The sequence below is a fragment of the Lepidochelys kempii genome, chromosome 3 (assembly GCF_965140265.1).
Source record: "Lepidochelys kempii isolate rLepKem1 chromosome 3, rLepKem1.hap2, whole genome shotgun sequence".
NCBI lineage: Eukaryota > Metazoa > Chordata > Testudines > Cheloniidae > Lepidochelys > Lepidochelys kempii.
The window spans coordinates 190,524,419-190,543,475 of NC_133258.1; the positions used below are offsets into that span (position 1 = coordinate 190,524,419).

At 41.6% G+C, this 19,057-nt stretch overlaps 1 protein-coding gene across 12 annotated transcripts in view; it reads right to left on the minus strand.

Moving 5' to 3' along the window:
* The window catches only part of USP34 (ubiquitin specific peptidase 34), a 266,198-nt gene that overhangs the window by 154,347 nt on the left and 92,794 nt on the right, over positions 1–19,057 (minus strand). For 10 of the 12 annotated variants that reach the window (XM_073339379.1, XM_073339385.1, XM_073339384.1 and 7 more), the window contains 6 exons: positions 15,672–15,761; positions 14,779–14,874; positions 13,300–13,382; positions 12,029–12,076; positions 10,317–10,471; positions 8,679–8,792 (listed from right to left, as the gene is read on the minus strand). In XM_073339379.1, the coding sequence (XP_073195480.1) occupies positions 8,679–8,792; positions 10,317–10,471; positions 12,029–12,076; positions 13,300–13,382; positions 14,779–14,874; positions 15,672–15,761 (586 nt within the window). The remainder of the gene's footprint in view (positions 1–8,678; positions 8,793–10,316; positions 10,472–12,028; positions 12,077–13,299; positions 13,383–14,778; positions 14,875–15,671; positions 15,762–19,057) is intronic. The other 2 variants (XM_073339383.1, XM_073339380.1) reach the window with 1 other exon arrangement.

The following is a 19,057-nucleotide window of genomic DNA, read 5'->3' on the forward strand; positions in this document are numbered from 1 at the left end:
TGATAGCTGCTTTCAACTATCTGAAAGGGGGTTCCAAAGAGGATGGCTCTAGACTGTTCTCAGTGGTAGCAGATGACAGAACAAGGAGTAATGGTCTCAAGTTGCAGTGGGGGAGATTTAGGTTGGATATTAGGATAAACTTTTTCACTAAGAGGGTGGTGAAACACTGGAATGCGTTATCTAGGGAGGTGGTGGAATCTCCTTCCCTACAAGTTTTTAAGGTCAGGCTTGACAGAGCCCTGACTGGGATGATTTAGTCGGGGATCGGTCCTGCTTTGAGCAGGGGGTTGGACTAGATGACCTCCTGAGGTCCCTTCCAACCCTGATATTCTATGATTCTAAGTGTAGAGAGGTGGAAGAATATTACTTGTGTCCGAAAAGATTCCGCTTATGGTCTCCTCTTTCGGTGTGCCCTTAATGTTTATTTTTCTTCTTCCACAGATATCACTAGTGACCCTGAATGAGGATAGCCATAAAATGTTTTAAGTACCATTCTTCTGCCCTCTTTGATGTAGAAGGGAAAGTGGCCAGGGTCTGCCAAAGTTCCTGTGCTGGGCTGAGCACAGCCCCCACTAATGGGGAGGGCAATCCCAGTTGGAGTTAATTTCAGGATGTCAAAGAGCTTACAGAATATTACCTGGAATCACCAAGGTCTTGGGATCCAGAATCTCTTCAATCTGGGTCAATCTGTTCCAGGAGGTCCTGGAACACTTTTGAAATAGTCTGGTGGCAGTATTGTAGCTGTCGTTATTGCCTCAACCAGTGATGACAACTGCTGAAGCACCGCCAGTGCCATCTCAACCTGTTCAAAGAGACTGAAATCTGGCTCCAGCATGGAAGGTCTGGTTCATGATTCTGCTAGAACTTTTTAGTAAAAAGTGGGAGGGGGAATCTGCTTTGAGACAGGAGTAAAGGTAATCCCCAGTATGGGCAGGGCAGCATGTTGTACGGGTACTGGCTGGGTTGAGTTTGGCCAGTCCACTGCCACTTGTGTTTCATTTGTGGTGGAGCACTGAACAGGGAGCCCTCAGTATTTTCTGTTGGATCCTCTCCCAAACACAGGGGAGATGGCTCCCTGCTCGATGCTGGTGAGAACAAATGGCCAATGATCACAAGGAGCATATTTCCTTGAACAGAGGTGATAGAGTACGACATGATCTTGGTCCTAGGGGAGCCAGTGCCAACAATAGTCTCTATGCTGAGGATGTCTCAGGTGGGGATACACCCCCTCCAGTATATATGTTGTGGCAGTGATGGGTTCAATCCTTGGCGCTAGAGCTGGAAGGTATAGATGTTGGCGTCAAGATCAGTATCAGGACATTCCTTCTGTGTGTTCTGCCAGCAGAGCTTGTCTTTCTAGTCCTTGAAGCCACAGAGGGCTTTGAGGTTGTGTCTCTGGAAGACTGGTGTTTACGAACCTCCTGCTAAGACAGACCCATGTGATGTTTGGAGCTTTATTTCTGCCTATGCTCTGTCTGGCCCTGCCTCTCAATGACTGTCTCTGGTGTTGGGGGAATTGTCCAGGTCTGACAATACTGGACTGGTGTCAAGGCTGCTCGTGCCAGTGGATCTCGGTGCTTTCTTTGCTGCCTTTTTCCGCTACTGGACCACAGTGTGGGCTGCCTTCTCGAGGGGACACTAGCCAAGGGTGGTTTGGTAGTTTCAGTTTCCTCCAAATCAGCATAGACTGCTCTAGTAGACGCAGTCTGAAATGAAGGTCTATGGACTTCGTTTCTGGAGGAAAAGGAGTGGCAAACTGAACATACATCTGGGATTTGGCTTTCCCCACAGCAATTATGTGGCCATCTGTAAGTAGGATAAGACCGTCACATGAAGAGCAGGGTTTGAATCCAGATATCTTAGGGTCTATCTACACTGCAATGTAAGCCTGGGCTCAGACTCAGGCTTCAGCCCAAACCCCCTCTCCATCTACACACAAATCTCTCAGTCTTGGGCTCAAACCTAGGGTCCTAGGATCCTGCAGGGCTGAAGGGTTTGAGTCCGAGTCAAGCTGGGACCTAGGGTTCGAGCCCTATTGTTTTGCAGTGTTGACGCAGCCCTCCCCTCCCACCCCTCAACTTGAGTCCTGGAAATCCACCAAAAATATTCCACAATCCCATGAGTCAATTTCCTTTGTCCTCTCTAGCCCAAGAATCTCCACTTCACGGAAAGAAGCAGACCATGTATACCAGCAAATAGCAAAGAGGTTAGCAGTGTTGCAAATTTCCCACCTTGTGACCAGCACAGGGAGCAGAGTAAGCAGCTCAAGACTGAGTAAAGGAAAACCAGGGACCAGAACCACAGGTAACTCACCAACATCATGCTCATTTTATGATGAGTTTGACTGGATGCTCAGCACTGCGCCAAAGCCAGAGCCCTGGTGGTGACCAATGACCTGGTCAGCCAGGATGGTGACCTGTTAGCCCCAGAATCCAGCATGGGGACTGACAGGTGCGAGTGGCAGGCATCAAGTGAGAACAGAGAAGTGACTGTGTTGCTGAAACCGATTCCAGAAAAGGCTCTGGGGCAAGAGCAGCAACAGAACATCCTGAGGCCTCACTCAGAGGAGCTGTTTGATACCCCCCAAAGAACAGCCCGCTGCGCAGCCTGCAGCAGACACGGAAGGGACAGAAGCCACCCTTGAGTGCAGTAAGTTTCTGGCTCCATTTTAATGTTTATTAATACAGCAATGGGAGGAACTTCCATTCTATGAACCAATGCAAAAGTTATTAGAAGCCCCAGCTAGCAGCTCATATCAGCTAACAGAGGATTCTACGCCACCAGTATCTCCCCCTCCCCTTCTCCCTCCTCCCTCCCACTGGAGTTCTAAATGGCAACCAGGAAATAAATGCAAACAGTAAAAATGCACTGAAAGTGAATTTTTATTTAAGAAGGTACAGATTTTTGCCAGGGCATGCCTGTTTTTTAAAAATAACCTTACATTGCCATGTCTGTAAGTACACCACTCTATAACCACTCAACGGTGTAATGAGCCGCCTGGAACCAGCGAACTGCAGGGGGGGGAGGTGGAAATGTTTTCCATTTACAAATCTAGTCAATTTCAGTTAAAGGTAGTCCATGCAGTCCATAGGTGACAACATCGTTTATGCCAAATTCAACCGGGGTTTGAAATTCTGTCCAGAAATGTGACAGGGGAGAGGAGGGACGACGAGAAAGACACAGTCCCAGGTGCTGATAGCTGCAAACTTTTCCTAAAGCAGGAACTCCAGATAGGTAATCAGATCAGGGACGGGGGTATTTTCTAAGGCCATCCCAGCTGTTGACCAGCCCACTCCACTCAGAGATGCGTTGTTCAGTCATTATATGTTTGAATACTTCAGCTACATACATGGGAGGTTTCCCACCAGCAGCTTAAAATAACATCTCCCTCTCTGACAATTGGGCACCACAAGAACTATTATGTCCTCCAAAATGCAGAAGGCCTGAAATAGAAAAAACTTTTGTAGCATGGCCACTGATGGCACACACCCCAAACCCACGTAGTTCTTCAATTTTTAGAAAACAAAAAACAGATCTGAATTTTTAACTTACAATTGTCTCAGCACTTCTTTCGCTGAGGTGAACCAGGCTGTGTCCAGGGAGCTTCTCTGGTATGAAGCATCCCTCTCATAATATACTGAAGTTCAGTTTTCAAAAGTAACTTTTCTGTGCTCCTGCACTGACCTATTTGAGACAACTACCCTTTGGGTCTTGTCCTGTTCCAGGCCCCATGACCTCTAGTGGCTGCAGTATCTCCACAGCTTGCCCACATGCAGTAGAAGTCTGGACCAACATACCTTCATGGACCATTCCAAGAGGAAGCATTTCCATGATGAACTTATGGCTGAAGCTCTGGAGAGGGTCAACAAGCAGTCCAGTACCAAAGAGACAGAGAGACATGGCTAGAGGAAAGGCATAGTGAGAGGCAAAAGGAAAGGTTCAGGCTGGATGCACAGCTTGAGGACAGGGTTTCAGCACGGGAGCAGGCACTTCGCCACCATTCCTGTTCCAGGAACTGCGAAGCAAGGGAAGAGGGCAGAGCTCAGCAGAAAGAACTGTTTGAATGACTCATATCACTAATGGCTGCAAGAGTCAACTGTGCAGTATCCCTAAGCATCTTGGAAAACTCTGTGGCTGGGTGTGGCCCATGCAATCGGGACAACAAGATCAGCTGGACAGAGCAACTTTGCCCCATGTAGCCCTCCATATTTACCCCATCCTCTTTAGATGCCTCCACCCCCCCCCCTTTGACAGCAAGAGCACAGCAAATAGGGAAGAAAGGGAAAGGAAAACAGAGGTCATGCAATGGTAGGGGTTTTCTGTCATGTACATGGTTTCACTGTTTGCTTTTGTTCATGCACTTTGTTGGTGGTTTTGGTTTGGGGTTTTTGGGGATTTTTTGAAGGTTCTGTTGTTCCTGGTGTTTTGGAGTGGTAATGGCAGATGGCATGCCGGGCAATGGGTTATTGTTGTACTTTTCTAATACATGTTTATAAATAAAGCTTTTTATTTTATCAAAGAAGTGTATATTATCACTACATCACATCATACAATGTGTATTTAAAATAAGAAAGGGAAACATATGATCAGGGACAATTAGGAATTAGTATGCAAACACTATTCCTTAATACATTTGTTTACATCAATCCATTCTTCAGTCACTTCCTTACATCAATCCAAACTGTGAATCAATGCCAGACCTCCCACCACGCTACATTTGATAAGTGGTCACGTCATTCATAAGTCGATTGCCATGCAGTCAACCCCCACCCCTCCCCAACCACTGTAACTCCCCAAAACCTATGAGCCCCATATCCCTGCCTCAAAAAGCACATTCATAAAGCTACCATTCTATACCACTGAAAGTGTAATTAACTTCTTTTGCCAGGGTCTCTGAAATCAGAGTACAGTTTCATATACCAAGGAAAAAAGGGGTACTCAGGGTACCCCAGAAAACCATGGGGACACGGACTCCATTTATGACACCATCATTTGGTGGGAATAGTGTCCCAGTCTGTCACAAATATAGACTCCAGAATGGGGGGGAAAAAAAAACCCTGGCATTGTGAACTTTCCCAGTACAACCCACATTGTTATTAATATGTCAACCTCTGTGGTCCATAAGGCCTGCATAACAATGAAGTAGTACCCTTTGTGGTTTATGTACTCATGTGCTCTTTGAGGAGGGCAAACTATGGGCACATGAATTTCACCGATGGCCCTGGTGCAGTTTGGAAACCTCATTCTCTCAAAGCCAGCAGTTACTTCAGGAATATCAGTTATATCCGCTACTGCGGAGTAAACCATACACCTAATTGCCTCAAAAACCTCAGCCACCATTTTACCCACAGTCAACTTTCCATCATCAACTTGGTTGGCAATGGACATGTAGCAGTCTGGAGAGGCCAGGTTCTATAGGGTTACAGCAACCAACGAAGCAGGAACATCATCCTCATGCATGAGGTCTTCACAGTGGAGGGTCCGGGTAAGCTGCTCACAAAGCTCCAGAAATGTAGCTTTCTTCATGTGAAAGTTCTGGATCAACTGCTGGTCATCTCAGCTCTGCAAGATGATGTGGTCCCACCAGTCTGTGTTTGTGACTGTGCTCCAGAAGCACTGGACCTCATAGCACGCATCAGTGGCTGTGGGAAGTATCATAAGCAGCATCAGCCAGTTTGGGTCTGCCGTGTCTGTCTCCTCCGCCTCTTCCTTGTGCTCCATCATAGGCTCTGACAGGTGCCTTTGGTGAGGTTACAAGACGCGATCAAAACGTCCACCAGCACCTGATGGAAGCTCTGCCTGTTTCCAGACACAGGAGTGAAAGCTCAAGCAGGAGAAGTTCTTCAAAAGACACCGTCCTCCACATTGCTGGGTATGGTAGCTGGGAGTGCACAGACCAAAATGACTGAATAGCCTGCCAACACATCCTACAGAGCAAAATTTCCTGAAACATGCATGGTGGACAGTCAAGTTTTCCTATAGAGCACCATCGTCAAAGCGCTGGACTGGCCACATTTCGGGAGGGAGTCTGGGATACGGTTGGTTTCACTTGGGCCTGCATGATGCAGTGTGGACTCCAGAACCCCAGGTTCGAGCTCAGGTTAGAAAATTCTTAACATAGGGTTAACAATCTGTGAAGATGCTCAAGCCCTGGGTTCACTAACCCAGGGTGAGCTGACTCGAGTCCCAATAACCCTGGGCTTACATTGCAATGTAGACATACCATTAGAGTCCGTCACGATGCATGGCAGTTAGTATTACACACCTGACCCCACTGTACAGGGGGTTTGTTGAACCAGGTCATGGTTTGGGGTTTTGAAAAAAGGGGAACAAATTCTTCACAAGATGGTTTTGAAAATGAAGAGTAGCAAACACTAAAGACAGTAGCAGAATACACACCACGGAGCTCTCTCTCACTGCCAGGGGCAGCAAAAGGGAACTATCAGATGGTCATGGCCACTCTGCCTTTTATGCCCTCACATGTGAGCATGAGGCAGCACGCGCAGGCCCAGCAGCCACTGCTATTAAAAAGACTCCAATCTCACATGCTTGAGGCACATGCGTACTACAGTGGAATCCAAATTGACACATTCAAAGAACTAAAAATTATTATAAATAATTATGTTTCTAATACACTATATATAGATTGCCAAAATTAGATGGGCTTCATCAATGCAAGTGAAATATTTATATAATTTATATCATAATAAATATTTGCATCTTTCTTGTTTTATTTAAATAGTTCCTGAACTAGTTCTATTATTTACTACATCAGCAGCACAAAACACAACTTTCACTATGAGAAATTCAGCCTGGATACTTCATAAGAACAGTACCACTTTTGGTCTTAATATGTGCAACACTGTACATAAAAGACAATGTAAAGTACAGTAACCGAAAGTGAAATACCACCAATGATTAAAAATGTGTTTCATAAGCAAGCTCAACAATTTCTCCTCTTCTTTTTTTTTTTTAAACAGTTTCCAACATGTTTAGTAGCTTTTAATATTTATGACAAGTGTTTCATATAAACATTTTGGGCCAGATTCTGACAGACTCTTACATATGTGCAGAGAAAGGTGGGGGGGAGAGGAAAAAGTACTCAAAAAAACTCCTCACTCTCTTTGCACCCCACACACAAGCCTTGTCATAAATCACATTTCCTGACTTCATAGTGCAGCGACTGGTCTCTGTTAGTGTTCTGGTGGGCAACCACCACCCAAAAGGAACACGATCCTGTTCTCCTTCTGCATTAGTCTGCAAGGCAAGACCAGTATGCCAGGACTAGCATGCTACACCCAGTGAAAAGGTAGCAGGCATGGAGGAATTCTACCAGCTGCTACAATTATATCGTTATGGACTTTATCATTCCTGTGTGGCAGTTTCATGCTGGAATGGTATGGAGTTGTCACATCCCAGACATCTCCAGGAGAAATTTTGTTTCCAGAAGGCTTATTTCCACTGGGATCGCCCCATCCAGTAGATAGTTTTACACCATCCCAACCCAGAACTGTGCCTAATAGGCATGACAGAACCTTTAATGATGTAATTGTGATGAATGACTTATTTTATTTTGTCTCTGATTTGTTACTGTTTGTATGCACTGTAAGTTATTTATTATTTAAAAGTATCTTCCACTGCAGAATAGCCACAAGCTATTTGTATTATCAGCATTAAAATCCCCCCTTCCCCACCCCCCAGCTTTTTTTTTTTTTTAAATCGTAGAGAGAAAGCGTATTTGTGAAATTCAGGACGCTAAATTTTCATCTTTCATAAATGGAAATACTTTCAGAGGAGACCTTAAAAACAGAGGTCCTGTCTGGCACACATGAACATTAAAGATCTCATGGCACTTGTTGCAAGAACAGAGGTTTGCATCAGTGAACTCAATAAAAATTTTCACATTCATATCCACACAGGCCCTCCCCACAGGATACTGTTCATCAGTGTATCAACTGGTTGCTAACGTCCACTTCAAATATGGTTACGTTTCTGAGGTGCTTTATGGTGTAAGAACACCTTAAGAATCTATCAGGGAGAGATGTTCTATCATCTACAGCATATTATATGAATATAAAATAGATTATATCACGACATATTTCTAATCAAAATGAATATGTTGTTAAGTCTGTGAAGATTATCATTTATTATTACTAAAGGTAAACATCACAAAGACCTATTCTGATTTACCTACCTAAACAAATTATTATTTAACACATTTCATTTATGGCCAGAGTGAGAAAACCCTGTAGACATGCACGGGCAGTAGGGGGTGGACAGAAGCAGCCTGCATTTTCTTTGTGGCCTCTCATCAATCCCCTACCCAGAGAAATTAGAAAACAACCCACATAACTGCAGTCCTTGCCAGGGGGCATAGAGAGGAGTCACAATCATAGTCCATTCCTCTCCACAACAGATGAAGAAGAGGAATGCAAGCATTAAGAAGTGGGGCATCACTCACAGTCCCCCATGCATCTAAAAACTTTGAGACCTATAGTTATTAAAGCTCTCACTAGAGTGGACTTCTGCATTGCCTCCAATACAGCATTGTGATTTAATGCCACTTCATGATCAATACCTCTCACTAAATAAGGATATTAAGATATAGCTAAAAACGTACAGAGAATTAACTTAATTTTAGGGAAGAAGGGAAATTGTAGCATGATGTCCGTACTTACCTCTGAATTTGAGCCACCATCATATGCACTGGTAGCCAATCGGGCCAAGTTGCATAAATGTTGAAACAGGTTCAGACCAGTCATACTAATAGTTTCAGGTTTTAGCTGTGGCATCTAAATAAAATAAACATGCCTTAGTATGAAAAGAAAATTGACAATGATACAGATGACAATGATTTCAGGGCACTTATTCTCTCAAAACACACAATAACTTCACTACCACCACAAAACAGACTTTAAAATTATAAGGTCAGTAAAGTTTTGTTTTAGCAAAAGATGTGAATCTCTTTGTACAGACAAAGCCACCAATGATGACAATCCTCCCCAATGGACCCCCCTTGAATTGGTGCTGGAAACTGTTTAGACTGGACAACATTTTCAGCACTGTAACATTAGCACTTAAACTGTTGTCATCAACAGGATAATTTGCTAACATACCTGACTCTTCAGGGTTTAAAAACAACTAGGGTACCTATGGACAATGGAATTGCATACCAAGATGTAACAGTCTTACTTTATATAATTAGCAGAGTACATAGAAAAAAAGATAATACATGGCCTACTGTAAGTTCCATTACAGTATGACCATTACCACATAAAACTAATTGATATATATTGTAAGTTTTGCTGAAGATGAATGAAACAATTTGCTAAAGTGCAGGACTTGTTGGAGTACATTCTGATTTGCACATAGAAGTGTGGCTAAAGAATTCTATGTATCAAAAGAAGGGAAAAATTCTACTTTTCAGCCTTGTATTTGTAATTTCCAAGTATATCATCAGGGGAATATAATTTTATTTTACTGGATTGAAGTAACATGGTTCAAATTAAACGCTCCATCCTGGACACGAAATCTTTAGTTATCAATTTGATTACCTAAGAAAACATACTTCCTACTTTACAAACTGAAGAGAGAGGGAGTGAGAAGTCTAATGTAAAAATAGATTAAATTGGGGGGTTAAGAAAAGGGAAATGACATTCTCCCCCTTCTCCCACCCCCTGCTTAAATAAAGAGGGATACACAATCCATGCTGTATACCAAGGAAGAAAAGGGACAGAAAGTCACTAGCAAAAAAGGTTTTCAATGGCTGATTACTATGCAATTAGTAATCCTGCTCCATGTGATAAACCAGAATAGTCACGGTTTTAGCAAAGGGAGTGGGTGTGTCAGAAAGAAGGGTGGCAGACAACAGGTATCTTCCCTCAAAGTCAGTGGAGCAGTAACAGTCAATTTGCAGCCACTACTAAAGTCCTAAGCTTTCTGCTGCTCCTGTGCCTCCACTCCACAGAAGGCAAGAACAGTAGATCCATATACTGGCAAACCTCCTCTTCCCGCAGCTTGGCTCTGGTCTGTCCCGAAACCCGACTCCATCGATATGCACAGAGAGACACTGCCGACTAGAAATCTAAGACAGGCAGAGGGGATGGGATGGACACCGGGATGGGATGGACACCTGAATAGGATTCCCCTCCACCTCACAATGCAGAAGAATAGTTCCATTGCACCTGGCACCTACCATTGCTGCAGAAAGGGCAGGATTTCCCACAGAAGTAACTTTAAATATATTAAAATCACTTTGATACAGAAAAAAAAATTTAAACTCGAATGAAGTTCAATTAAAAACTGTTTTCATATACCTTTTCTAAGAAAAGATGCTTGTAGGTTTCCATTCCCATAGCATGCTGATCTTTACTTCGTACTTGATTTAAGAACCAGTGTAATGCATCATCATAGCACTCAGAATCTTCTACTAAACAATGCCATAAAATGTCGACTTGTTCTAAACTCAACCCTAGAAATAAAATGTTGTAAATGCTTCTTTATAATGTCATATAAATTTGCATATTCTATCTAAAACAGGACAAGAGGTAGAAAAGGCATAAAACCCTTTGTCAGGATGATAAGTTTTAAAAATATGTCTAGCAGCAGAACCACCTTTTATCTCCCATACGTAGCAATCAACGGACAAGCATCTCTCTCTCTGGCATTTTTGTGCAGCGTGGAACTGAGTAGTTGCCATGGCTTTTTGTCCTTGATGATGTGAATATCCATACAAACACACCCAGGATTTCATTCCTATCGAACCGTAGGAGGTTTCTCACTTTATACATGTGTTTAGACACATTCTGGACTTCATTTTTGACTTGGAAATGGAGCTAGTGGTTAAGAATTATATATCACGATTTGATTGTTACTTCCTTCAAGGGGAGATCAATAAGCCACTTAGCTCTCATCAAAGCACTGGACTTCATTGGTTTGCACTCAGAAACTGGTGTTCCTGGTTAGGCTGCAGATTTCTTCAAGGGAGAACACTGTGGACTATTTTATCAATGGCACTGTAGGACATTATACTAATTTTTTGCCCTTGACTATTGATATTATGGCTCCTAAATACCCCTCTATTTGTGCCATTCTGAGGTCACCTTGATTCAGAGACAACCTATAACAGATGAACTATAAGGGGAAAGAGTCTAGCGTGCCATTGGTGGAAACTGAACTTGGAGTACGACCAACTGAGGCACAGAGAAATTGTGAGGTTCTGTGCCATACTGACAGCTAAGTAACCTTTCTTTTCTTACATCATGGTACCAATGAAGTCTTGATCAGCACAACAATTCTAAAAGTGAACAGTCTATTTATCCACAAGAACTCACTCACAATTAATATTTTCTCTATTTTAGGAATTTTCTATCTATTGTACTGCATCGACAAAATCAAAGAGATTATGGCAGCACAGCCATACCAGCAGGTGGCAATAATCGTAATATCGTCTTGAATTTTGGTTACTTTTGATGATGCAGATTCTGGAGGTACTTGGAAAGCTGCAGCCTACACACTGTTAGCTGGAACCACATGGCTACTAAAAGCATGACTGGACAAAAATGAGTGGTTGACTAAGTATCGCTTGTTACTGACAGTCTCACTAACTACTATCTTATCTCTAACTCTAATCTTTGTGGCAAAGCAACTGCAGAACCACCTAGAGTCCTCATATTTTCTTCACCCCTGTAAACTGGTATTAGGCCTGGGGATGATACAGACCCTCTATGTTGGTAGCAGTAGATTTTACATTTAAAAAAATCAAATTAGTTTAAATTAAAACAAAGTTAACTTTAGGAGAGTGTACTACTAAACCTGCAGAAGCCTGAAGGATTAGTTATGCTATGCAGCAGATCTTATCATCCATCAGAGACTGCCTCATCCAAACACGATAAACAGAGTACTGGACAGCCAAGTGGGATATCTGGAGTATTTTTAATGCTTAATCTTGACTGTTCATACTAGAAAAGAAATTACTACAGGAATTTCTAGGCTTATTCACTATTTGGAAGCTGTAGCATGTTCTTACTGTTCATTTTCATTTGCTGTTGTGTATGGAGTTGCATTTTCTTTGGTGCTGTTAGAAAGAGAAGGCCAATAATTAGTATCTCCCCCTTCCTCTCTTTCTTGCTGCTGAAACACCTTGTTCACGTCTGACCAGGTGCTTCTAATGTGCTCATCAGCAAGTTCCAACAAAATTATGCAATACAATTAATTAGACCGAATGATTATTCTCCAGCCTTTCCTTATGTTATCACACGGAAGTGGAAGTTTATTTAATTAATTATTGTGATTGTATTAATTTTCTTCAGGGAAGTAGTGCCAACACTTCAATCTCATATTCCAGATTCTCTTTGTATGCATCTGTTTCCAGCTGCCACGTTAACTTCTTGGTTTTGCTATACTGTAATAGTGTGCAAGTATTCTGTGAAGTGCTCCTTGATCTCAATCTTCTATTGAAAATCGAACTTTGCTGCTAAATAAATTCCCCCCAGGCCTGCTTTTCCTCTGAATGGATACATGAGCAGCATGTTTGTCCTTCATACTTAATCCAGTCATGTATACTTTAGTTTAAGTGCCATAACTTCATTAGAATCAGTGTTCACTGATTGTTGTTCTAACTCAATAAACTAATGTCATTACAGGAATTAAATTTGTATACTGATCATTTTCATTCTAAAATATTATTTAATTGTCCCCAAATATTACCATTATTTAGCACACAAGACATTATTCCAGAAAACCATTTGTAAGCTACATTATTAACACACAAAAATAAAAAACATTTTTGCACTCATATTGCACTTTCCATCCTGTAATCACTGGGCAGCAGGATATGGAGTGACCTGGCCCCAACCCACTCGGCTCGTGCTGGGGGGCGATTTCCCCCTGCCCCCCAAGCCAGCTCCTGCCCCCCACAGACCTTTGGCGCAGCCCCCCTTTGCCCCCCTGCGGAGACCTGAGGACACACACACCGCCACAGGGGGGCTGCATAGGGCACCACAATGTCTAGGGTCGGCCCTGCCCATTTGTAAGAAAACTGACGCTCAGTGAAGTTAAATGACATGACCAAGCGAAGCTGGGAATAGAATCCAAAAGTTCTGATCTCCAGTTCTGTGCTTTACCTACAAGACTGTCCTCCGCTTAAAGTACAGCGTTTTAGATTAACCTTTGATATTGTGATTTTAAAAAAAATATGGTCATATTAATTCAAAAAATAATCAGATTGTTAAAATATAGATGTGTTTAATTGTAAAATTCAAGGGATATTAATTATCAGGTAATATTAAAAAAACTTACTGAAATGATCTGGTGATCCAAGAGTTGAAAAAACACATGTCAAAAACTGAAGACGCACTTGAACTTCTGCACTGTGGCTGTACCTACATGTGAATATTTTTTTTTAAATAAAACATATTTTTAATTCATTTGCAAATGTTTAATTACTTATATCAATCCTTCTCCATCCCTACACACACAAACTTGAGCAAACATAAGAACATAATTTCTCATTAATTTTTTAAAACTACTTTCAAAACTTCAAACTAAGTTCAAAAAGTAATGTAAACCCCACTCATACAGATTGTAAAACAATACAAAATAATAGGAAAAAGAGAACAGGGGGGCAATAGGTGAGTTTTGTGTGTACTTTATGCACCTTTAGTAGGAGCTGTATCTGCTCAGCACCATGCAGAATGGCGCCTTCACTAAGTTTCTAATACACCTGCAAAATGCTCAGAAATGTCTGAGCTTCCAATCATTGCATAAAGATGAATTACTCTTCTTTCAGCAATCTTTGCAAGTGCTGCCTAGAAATTTAAACTATATTCCCCACCTATTATGAGATGCAGGTTTAATGAACGTAAATTAGAAGAATGGAACAATATATGACCTAATTTTCAACAATGAACTATTTCAGATAAAAAGCTAAATTTTCAGTCAGCTTCAAACCAGCCTTTAAAATTGTAACTAATCGCACAGATCTCTAACTATGGGATTTGCATGTGCAGATGAAGGTTTTTGTGAAGCTGAAAATTAGACCCTAATTGAAAGCTAAACTTTTCAAATGTGGATGCCTAAAGTTAGGCACCTATATCAATATATAGATACATAAATAAAAGTGACCTGATTTTCATAGATGCAGAACTTGTGAGTTGCAAGTGCTCAGCACTGCTATAAATTAGGCAACTGGGTTTAAACTGGGTTTAAACTGGGTTTAAAAATAGACGTAGGTACCTAATGTTAGGCACCCAGGTTAGAAAATGGGCACTAAAGTTTTAGCACTTGAAGCTAACTGTACTGTCTTAATGAGATTTTATAGCAGAAGGAAAATTAGTAGAAACACCTTAAAGGTTTTTAAATAAACTAATTTAGATGCCTTTGATCAATTTCTGTAAAGAAATCTTTACCTTATATCAGTAAATGTAAACATTCAAAGCAATAATGATTAATAAGGATCACTCTTAGAAAGAATTAAAAAGATTAACGTGTTTTTAAAATTAAAGGCAGATATGTAACATGCTAATATGAGACACAAAGGATGATCTTATTAAAATCAGTCTATAAATATCTGGCTGAAGACATAATACGGTTGCAGCAAGTCTTCCTACTGCTCATCTTTCTTGCACCTACTTTTCCCCAACAAGAGTTATTAATTATTATAATAAAAAGAGAATTGTCTCAGAAGAAATTACCATAAGGACAAGAACAGAAAAATTAGTTTAAAATTATATAATTATATTCAATACTCACAAAATCAGATGCATACACTATACTTACAATGCATGTTTATGTCGTCCTTCCCTCACTGCTTGAATGTAGTGTATCAAATTATCAAAAAAGAGTTTCATCATATTAAGTTCTTTTTCTGCCCACCTGTGCAATTTAAAGGGAAAAAATATTTTGCTTAAGTGAGAAATATATTGTAGGAAAATTCATATGCAAATTAACAAAGCTAACAATGCACTTTCCATATGCCTGGAGGTGTGCCTCATCACTTATAGAATCTTGAAAAGTCTCCACAATGTTTCTCTGCTCTGTCTTCTCACCCTTAAGGCTCCATAGTGTGGCCATCATTTTCTGGCCTAGGACTAACAGATGGAACTTCCTTCAGAGCCCATCAACACTGCTCTTTAAGGCTCTGATTCAGCAAAGTATTTAAGTGTCTAACTTTAAGAACATCAATAGCAGTTCCAATGACAAACTATATTTTAGCCAAATATTTATAGACCAATTTTAAGATCTTCAATGGGACTACTCACATGCTTAAAAGTTAGTATGTGTTTATGTACTTTGCTGAATAAAGGTCTAAATGGCTACAGGAGTTGCTGATGAGTGACATAATGCACTACCCTTCAAAAAAACCCAGGTGTGCTTCCTCTGCAGCACTCAAAACTTCTGCCAGTTCAGGGACCAAAAACTGAACCTGATTTTCCCCCAAGGCAGAACAGCGCTACACAGCCTCGACTTTTCATCAGGAACTAAAGACATCAAACTCATTTCATATAGGCCACCAGATGGTAATACTTTGAGTAATAATCAGTCTGAGACTTGGACCAGATTTGAATGTGTTATCTAGATGTGAAAGGCTCTTTATCCTATCAACAGCCCTTTGGCAATCATCACTTTCCTTTTTTTGGGGGGTGTAGGTGAGAGAAGGTACTTTTACTTACATTGTTATCCAATGTGTATCATAACTGCTCCCAAATTGCTGAAAGGTACCAAATAACTTTGGAAGAAGACGAAGTGAAACTACTACAGATCTAAAGGGAGGAAAAAAGAAATAACTGGAATATGATTTTGTAAATTAAAATCACTGACAGTATTTAAAGTTATTGTCAAGGGTGCATGCGCTTCACTGACAAATTCACTTTCAATTGAAAGTATTGGGCAGATTTGGGTGAAGTCCACCTTTGTATGTACCCCTCTCATGAACACAATTTGGAGTGTGAATATTATAAATATTTATATATAATAATACTTTACGTACAATATTGCTCTCAAGTATAAAATAAAATAGTATTCACTTTGTTCATTCTAGAAGTCTGATATTTCAAAAGATTATGCCAAATACACATTCATTAATATATTGGATTATCATGCTGAGAGGATATATATTTTCTTTTGAAATTTCAGCAAAATAGGTCCAGTTTTAAGCACACGAAATGTATGTAAATAGAATTAGATCTGCCCCAAACTGCCAATATAGTAACATTAGATATGTATATGTAGGTTGTGGGTGCACACCTGAGGAGCAGGCAAAAAACAAGGCTAATTGCTGAAAACTTCAACAACCCAAGAAGTGCCCCAATGGCCTAATGTTGCACACTGCTGTTTGGTGTGCTGAATTATATTTCATTTTTAAAAACAATTATAAGAGGTTTATATAATGCGTCTAATACTAAAAAAAAACAGTTCCTAATAAAAATGGTAACAGAACATAACAGGGAAGTGATTGCAGCCATTGTTTCCCTACAGCTTGGTCACCTATTTCACCTGAATTAGTTTTTATTTATGCTGAGCTTCAGACAGTAGAATATAAATCAATAATGTGCTAGACTTACATGCCTAGGACATACAGCACCACTGCAGATCCCTAGTTGGGGCAAGGAATGGCCCAGAGGATCTCCATTTACATACTGAAGCTAAAATAATTCTCCATTTAAGCATCTTATCTTTGCAGTGGATCTGCTTGAAGAATTTAGCTCTAAGACTGAAATCACCAACCCTTAACTGGTTTGTTAAGGGCCCTAGATAGTCAGATCTATGGCTGTGTTTGTGTCATAACCACATCTGTCATGACAAATACTATGCACCATAAATCATGGTGTTAGTAAATCAGTTAGCCCACTATGAGCAAGATTCCGCTATGAAGTTTTATCAGTTTGGTTCTGGATTAGCATATTGGAGATTAACCTGTTTCTTTAAGTAGTTTAAACTATTAATTATTACAAAGCTATTTGAAATAATTTTTATTACAAAATAAAAGTTATTTTGCACAAAATAATGTGAGCCTGAACTTCATAATGTCTCCCAGGACAAGCAACCAGCCTTAGTCACCCTCATGAAAAATCCAGTTTCAGAAACTCAATTAGACCAGGGTTTTGACCAAATTGGAATGAGACGTGGTCCAAAAAGTGCTAAATGTTTCTTCTGAGTTACAGGCATGCAGGTTCTCTCTCAAAATTATGAAGAGGACTGAAGTCTAAAAAGATTTGTTGGCACTGCGAAGGTCTAAATCTCTTCTATGTTAGCCATAGTTAAAAGCACCAAAGGTTTATTAAGATAACTCTGCAGTCAGCAAACTTGTCCTGCCTCAGTAAACACAGGCTGTGTGCTTCATCTTCTTCTGGTTTGCTTAAGTGGGTCTAGGTCTTCTAAGTGTGCATATATAACTCCCACGAAAGTTAACCAAATTTACTAATATCCCCTGAGGCGAAAATAAGCATATAAGAATGTAACTAAATATATACACACATATCAATTTAAGGAAGATGTATAAAAAAGAGGAAGTTATTTACTGTAACTGGAGCTTCTTCGAGATATGTGGTCTCTATCTGGATTCCAAACAGAGGTGCGCATGCGTGCCATGCACCAGAGCCAGACCTGTTCATAGTACTATCGATTCACCCACACGTGTCATGCGTCAGGCACAGAGGTGCGGCCGAGGCTTTAAGAAGCTGCGCGGGTCGACGCTGATCCACTTCCCTCTTACCCAGCAACAGAGGAGCCCGGTACAGAGGGGAAGGAGGGTGGGATTGGAATCCAGATAGGGACCACACTTCTTGAAGAACCTCCAGTTACAGCAAAGTAGTCTTCACTTCAAGTGCTGGTCCCTATGTGGATTCCAAAGGCAGAAGAGTAGTGAGCAGTGGTCAGGAAAGAGGGGGATGTGAGGACTATAAGAAAGACCAAGTCTGTATGACATCGTGACTGACTGCAGCATCCATCGTTGTGGAGGGAGCAATGGCATAATGAGTGGAAAAAGTGTGGATGGAGGACCAAGTGGCAGCTTGACATATGCCTTGCCATGGAATGTCCACGAGGAAGGCGGACATGGCAGTGTCAGCCCATGTGGAGTGGACCATGATTCCTAGTAGGAGCAGAGTGCCCGATAGGTCATTACTGGTCTCCATGCAGCGAGACATCCACTTGGAGAGACGTTGCAAAGAGAGGGCAGAGCTGCGGCGACACTCCACGATGGCGACAGAGACCGAGGGGGTTGGGCGGAAGGCACGGGTGTGATGGATTTAAAAGGTTAGCATCCGACAAACATCAAGGGAGTGGCAGCAGCGTTCCATGGGCAAGGCGTGGGATTTGGAGTAGAAGACTGGGAGGCGTATACTTTGGTTGAGGTGGAAAGAGGAAGCCACAATGAGCAGAAACATGGGGTGTAGACATAAGGAGACTTTGTCCTTACGGAAGATGGTGAATAGGGGTGGGGGTCCATCATAATGGTTGTCAGTTCACTGACATGGCATGCAGAGGTGATTGCCATCAAGATGATGACCTTCATGGAGCAGTGGGTGAGGGAGCAGGTGGTAAGGAGTTTGAAATGGGATTTGGTGAGGGTCAAGAGGACGAAATTGAGCTCCCAAGGTGGGGCGGGCTATTGTACAGGGGAAAAACATTGAGGAAGCCCCAGAGGAAGCAGGAATTTGTTGGGTGAGTAAAGATGGAGAAGCTATCCATGGGTGGGAGGAAGGCACTGAGTACAGCTAGGTGAACACGGACAGAGGAGTGTGCTAGGCACAATTGGCGGAGATGGAGGAGGTAGTCCAGGAGAGTAGAAATGGAGACAAACTCTGCTGGGCTGTGGTGGTGGCATGCCCAGGCAGTGAAGCAATGCCACTTAGCAATGAAACAGATGTGAGTGGTTTGGAGCCTGCTCTTAGTGAGGATGTTACGGACGGGCACAGAGTAGGCCTGGTCTACACGTGATCCCCAACCAAATACCAGGCTGTAAGGTGAGGAGAACATGGATTGGGGTTTGCAGTTGTCTGCAGACTTGCATCAGGAGATTCAGGATTGCGGGGTGAGCAGAGAGGCGGAGAAGGTT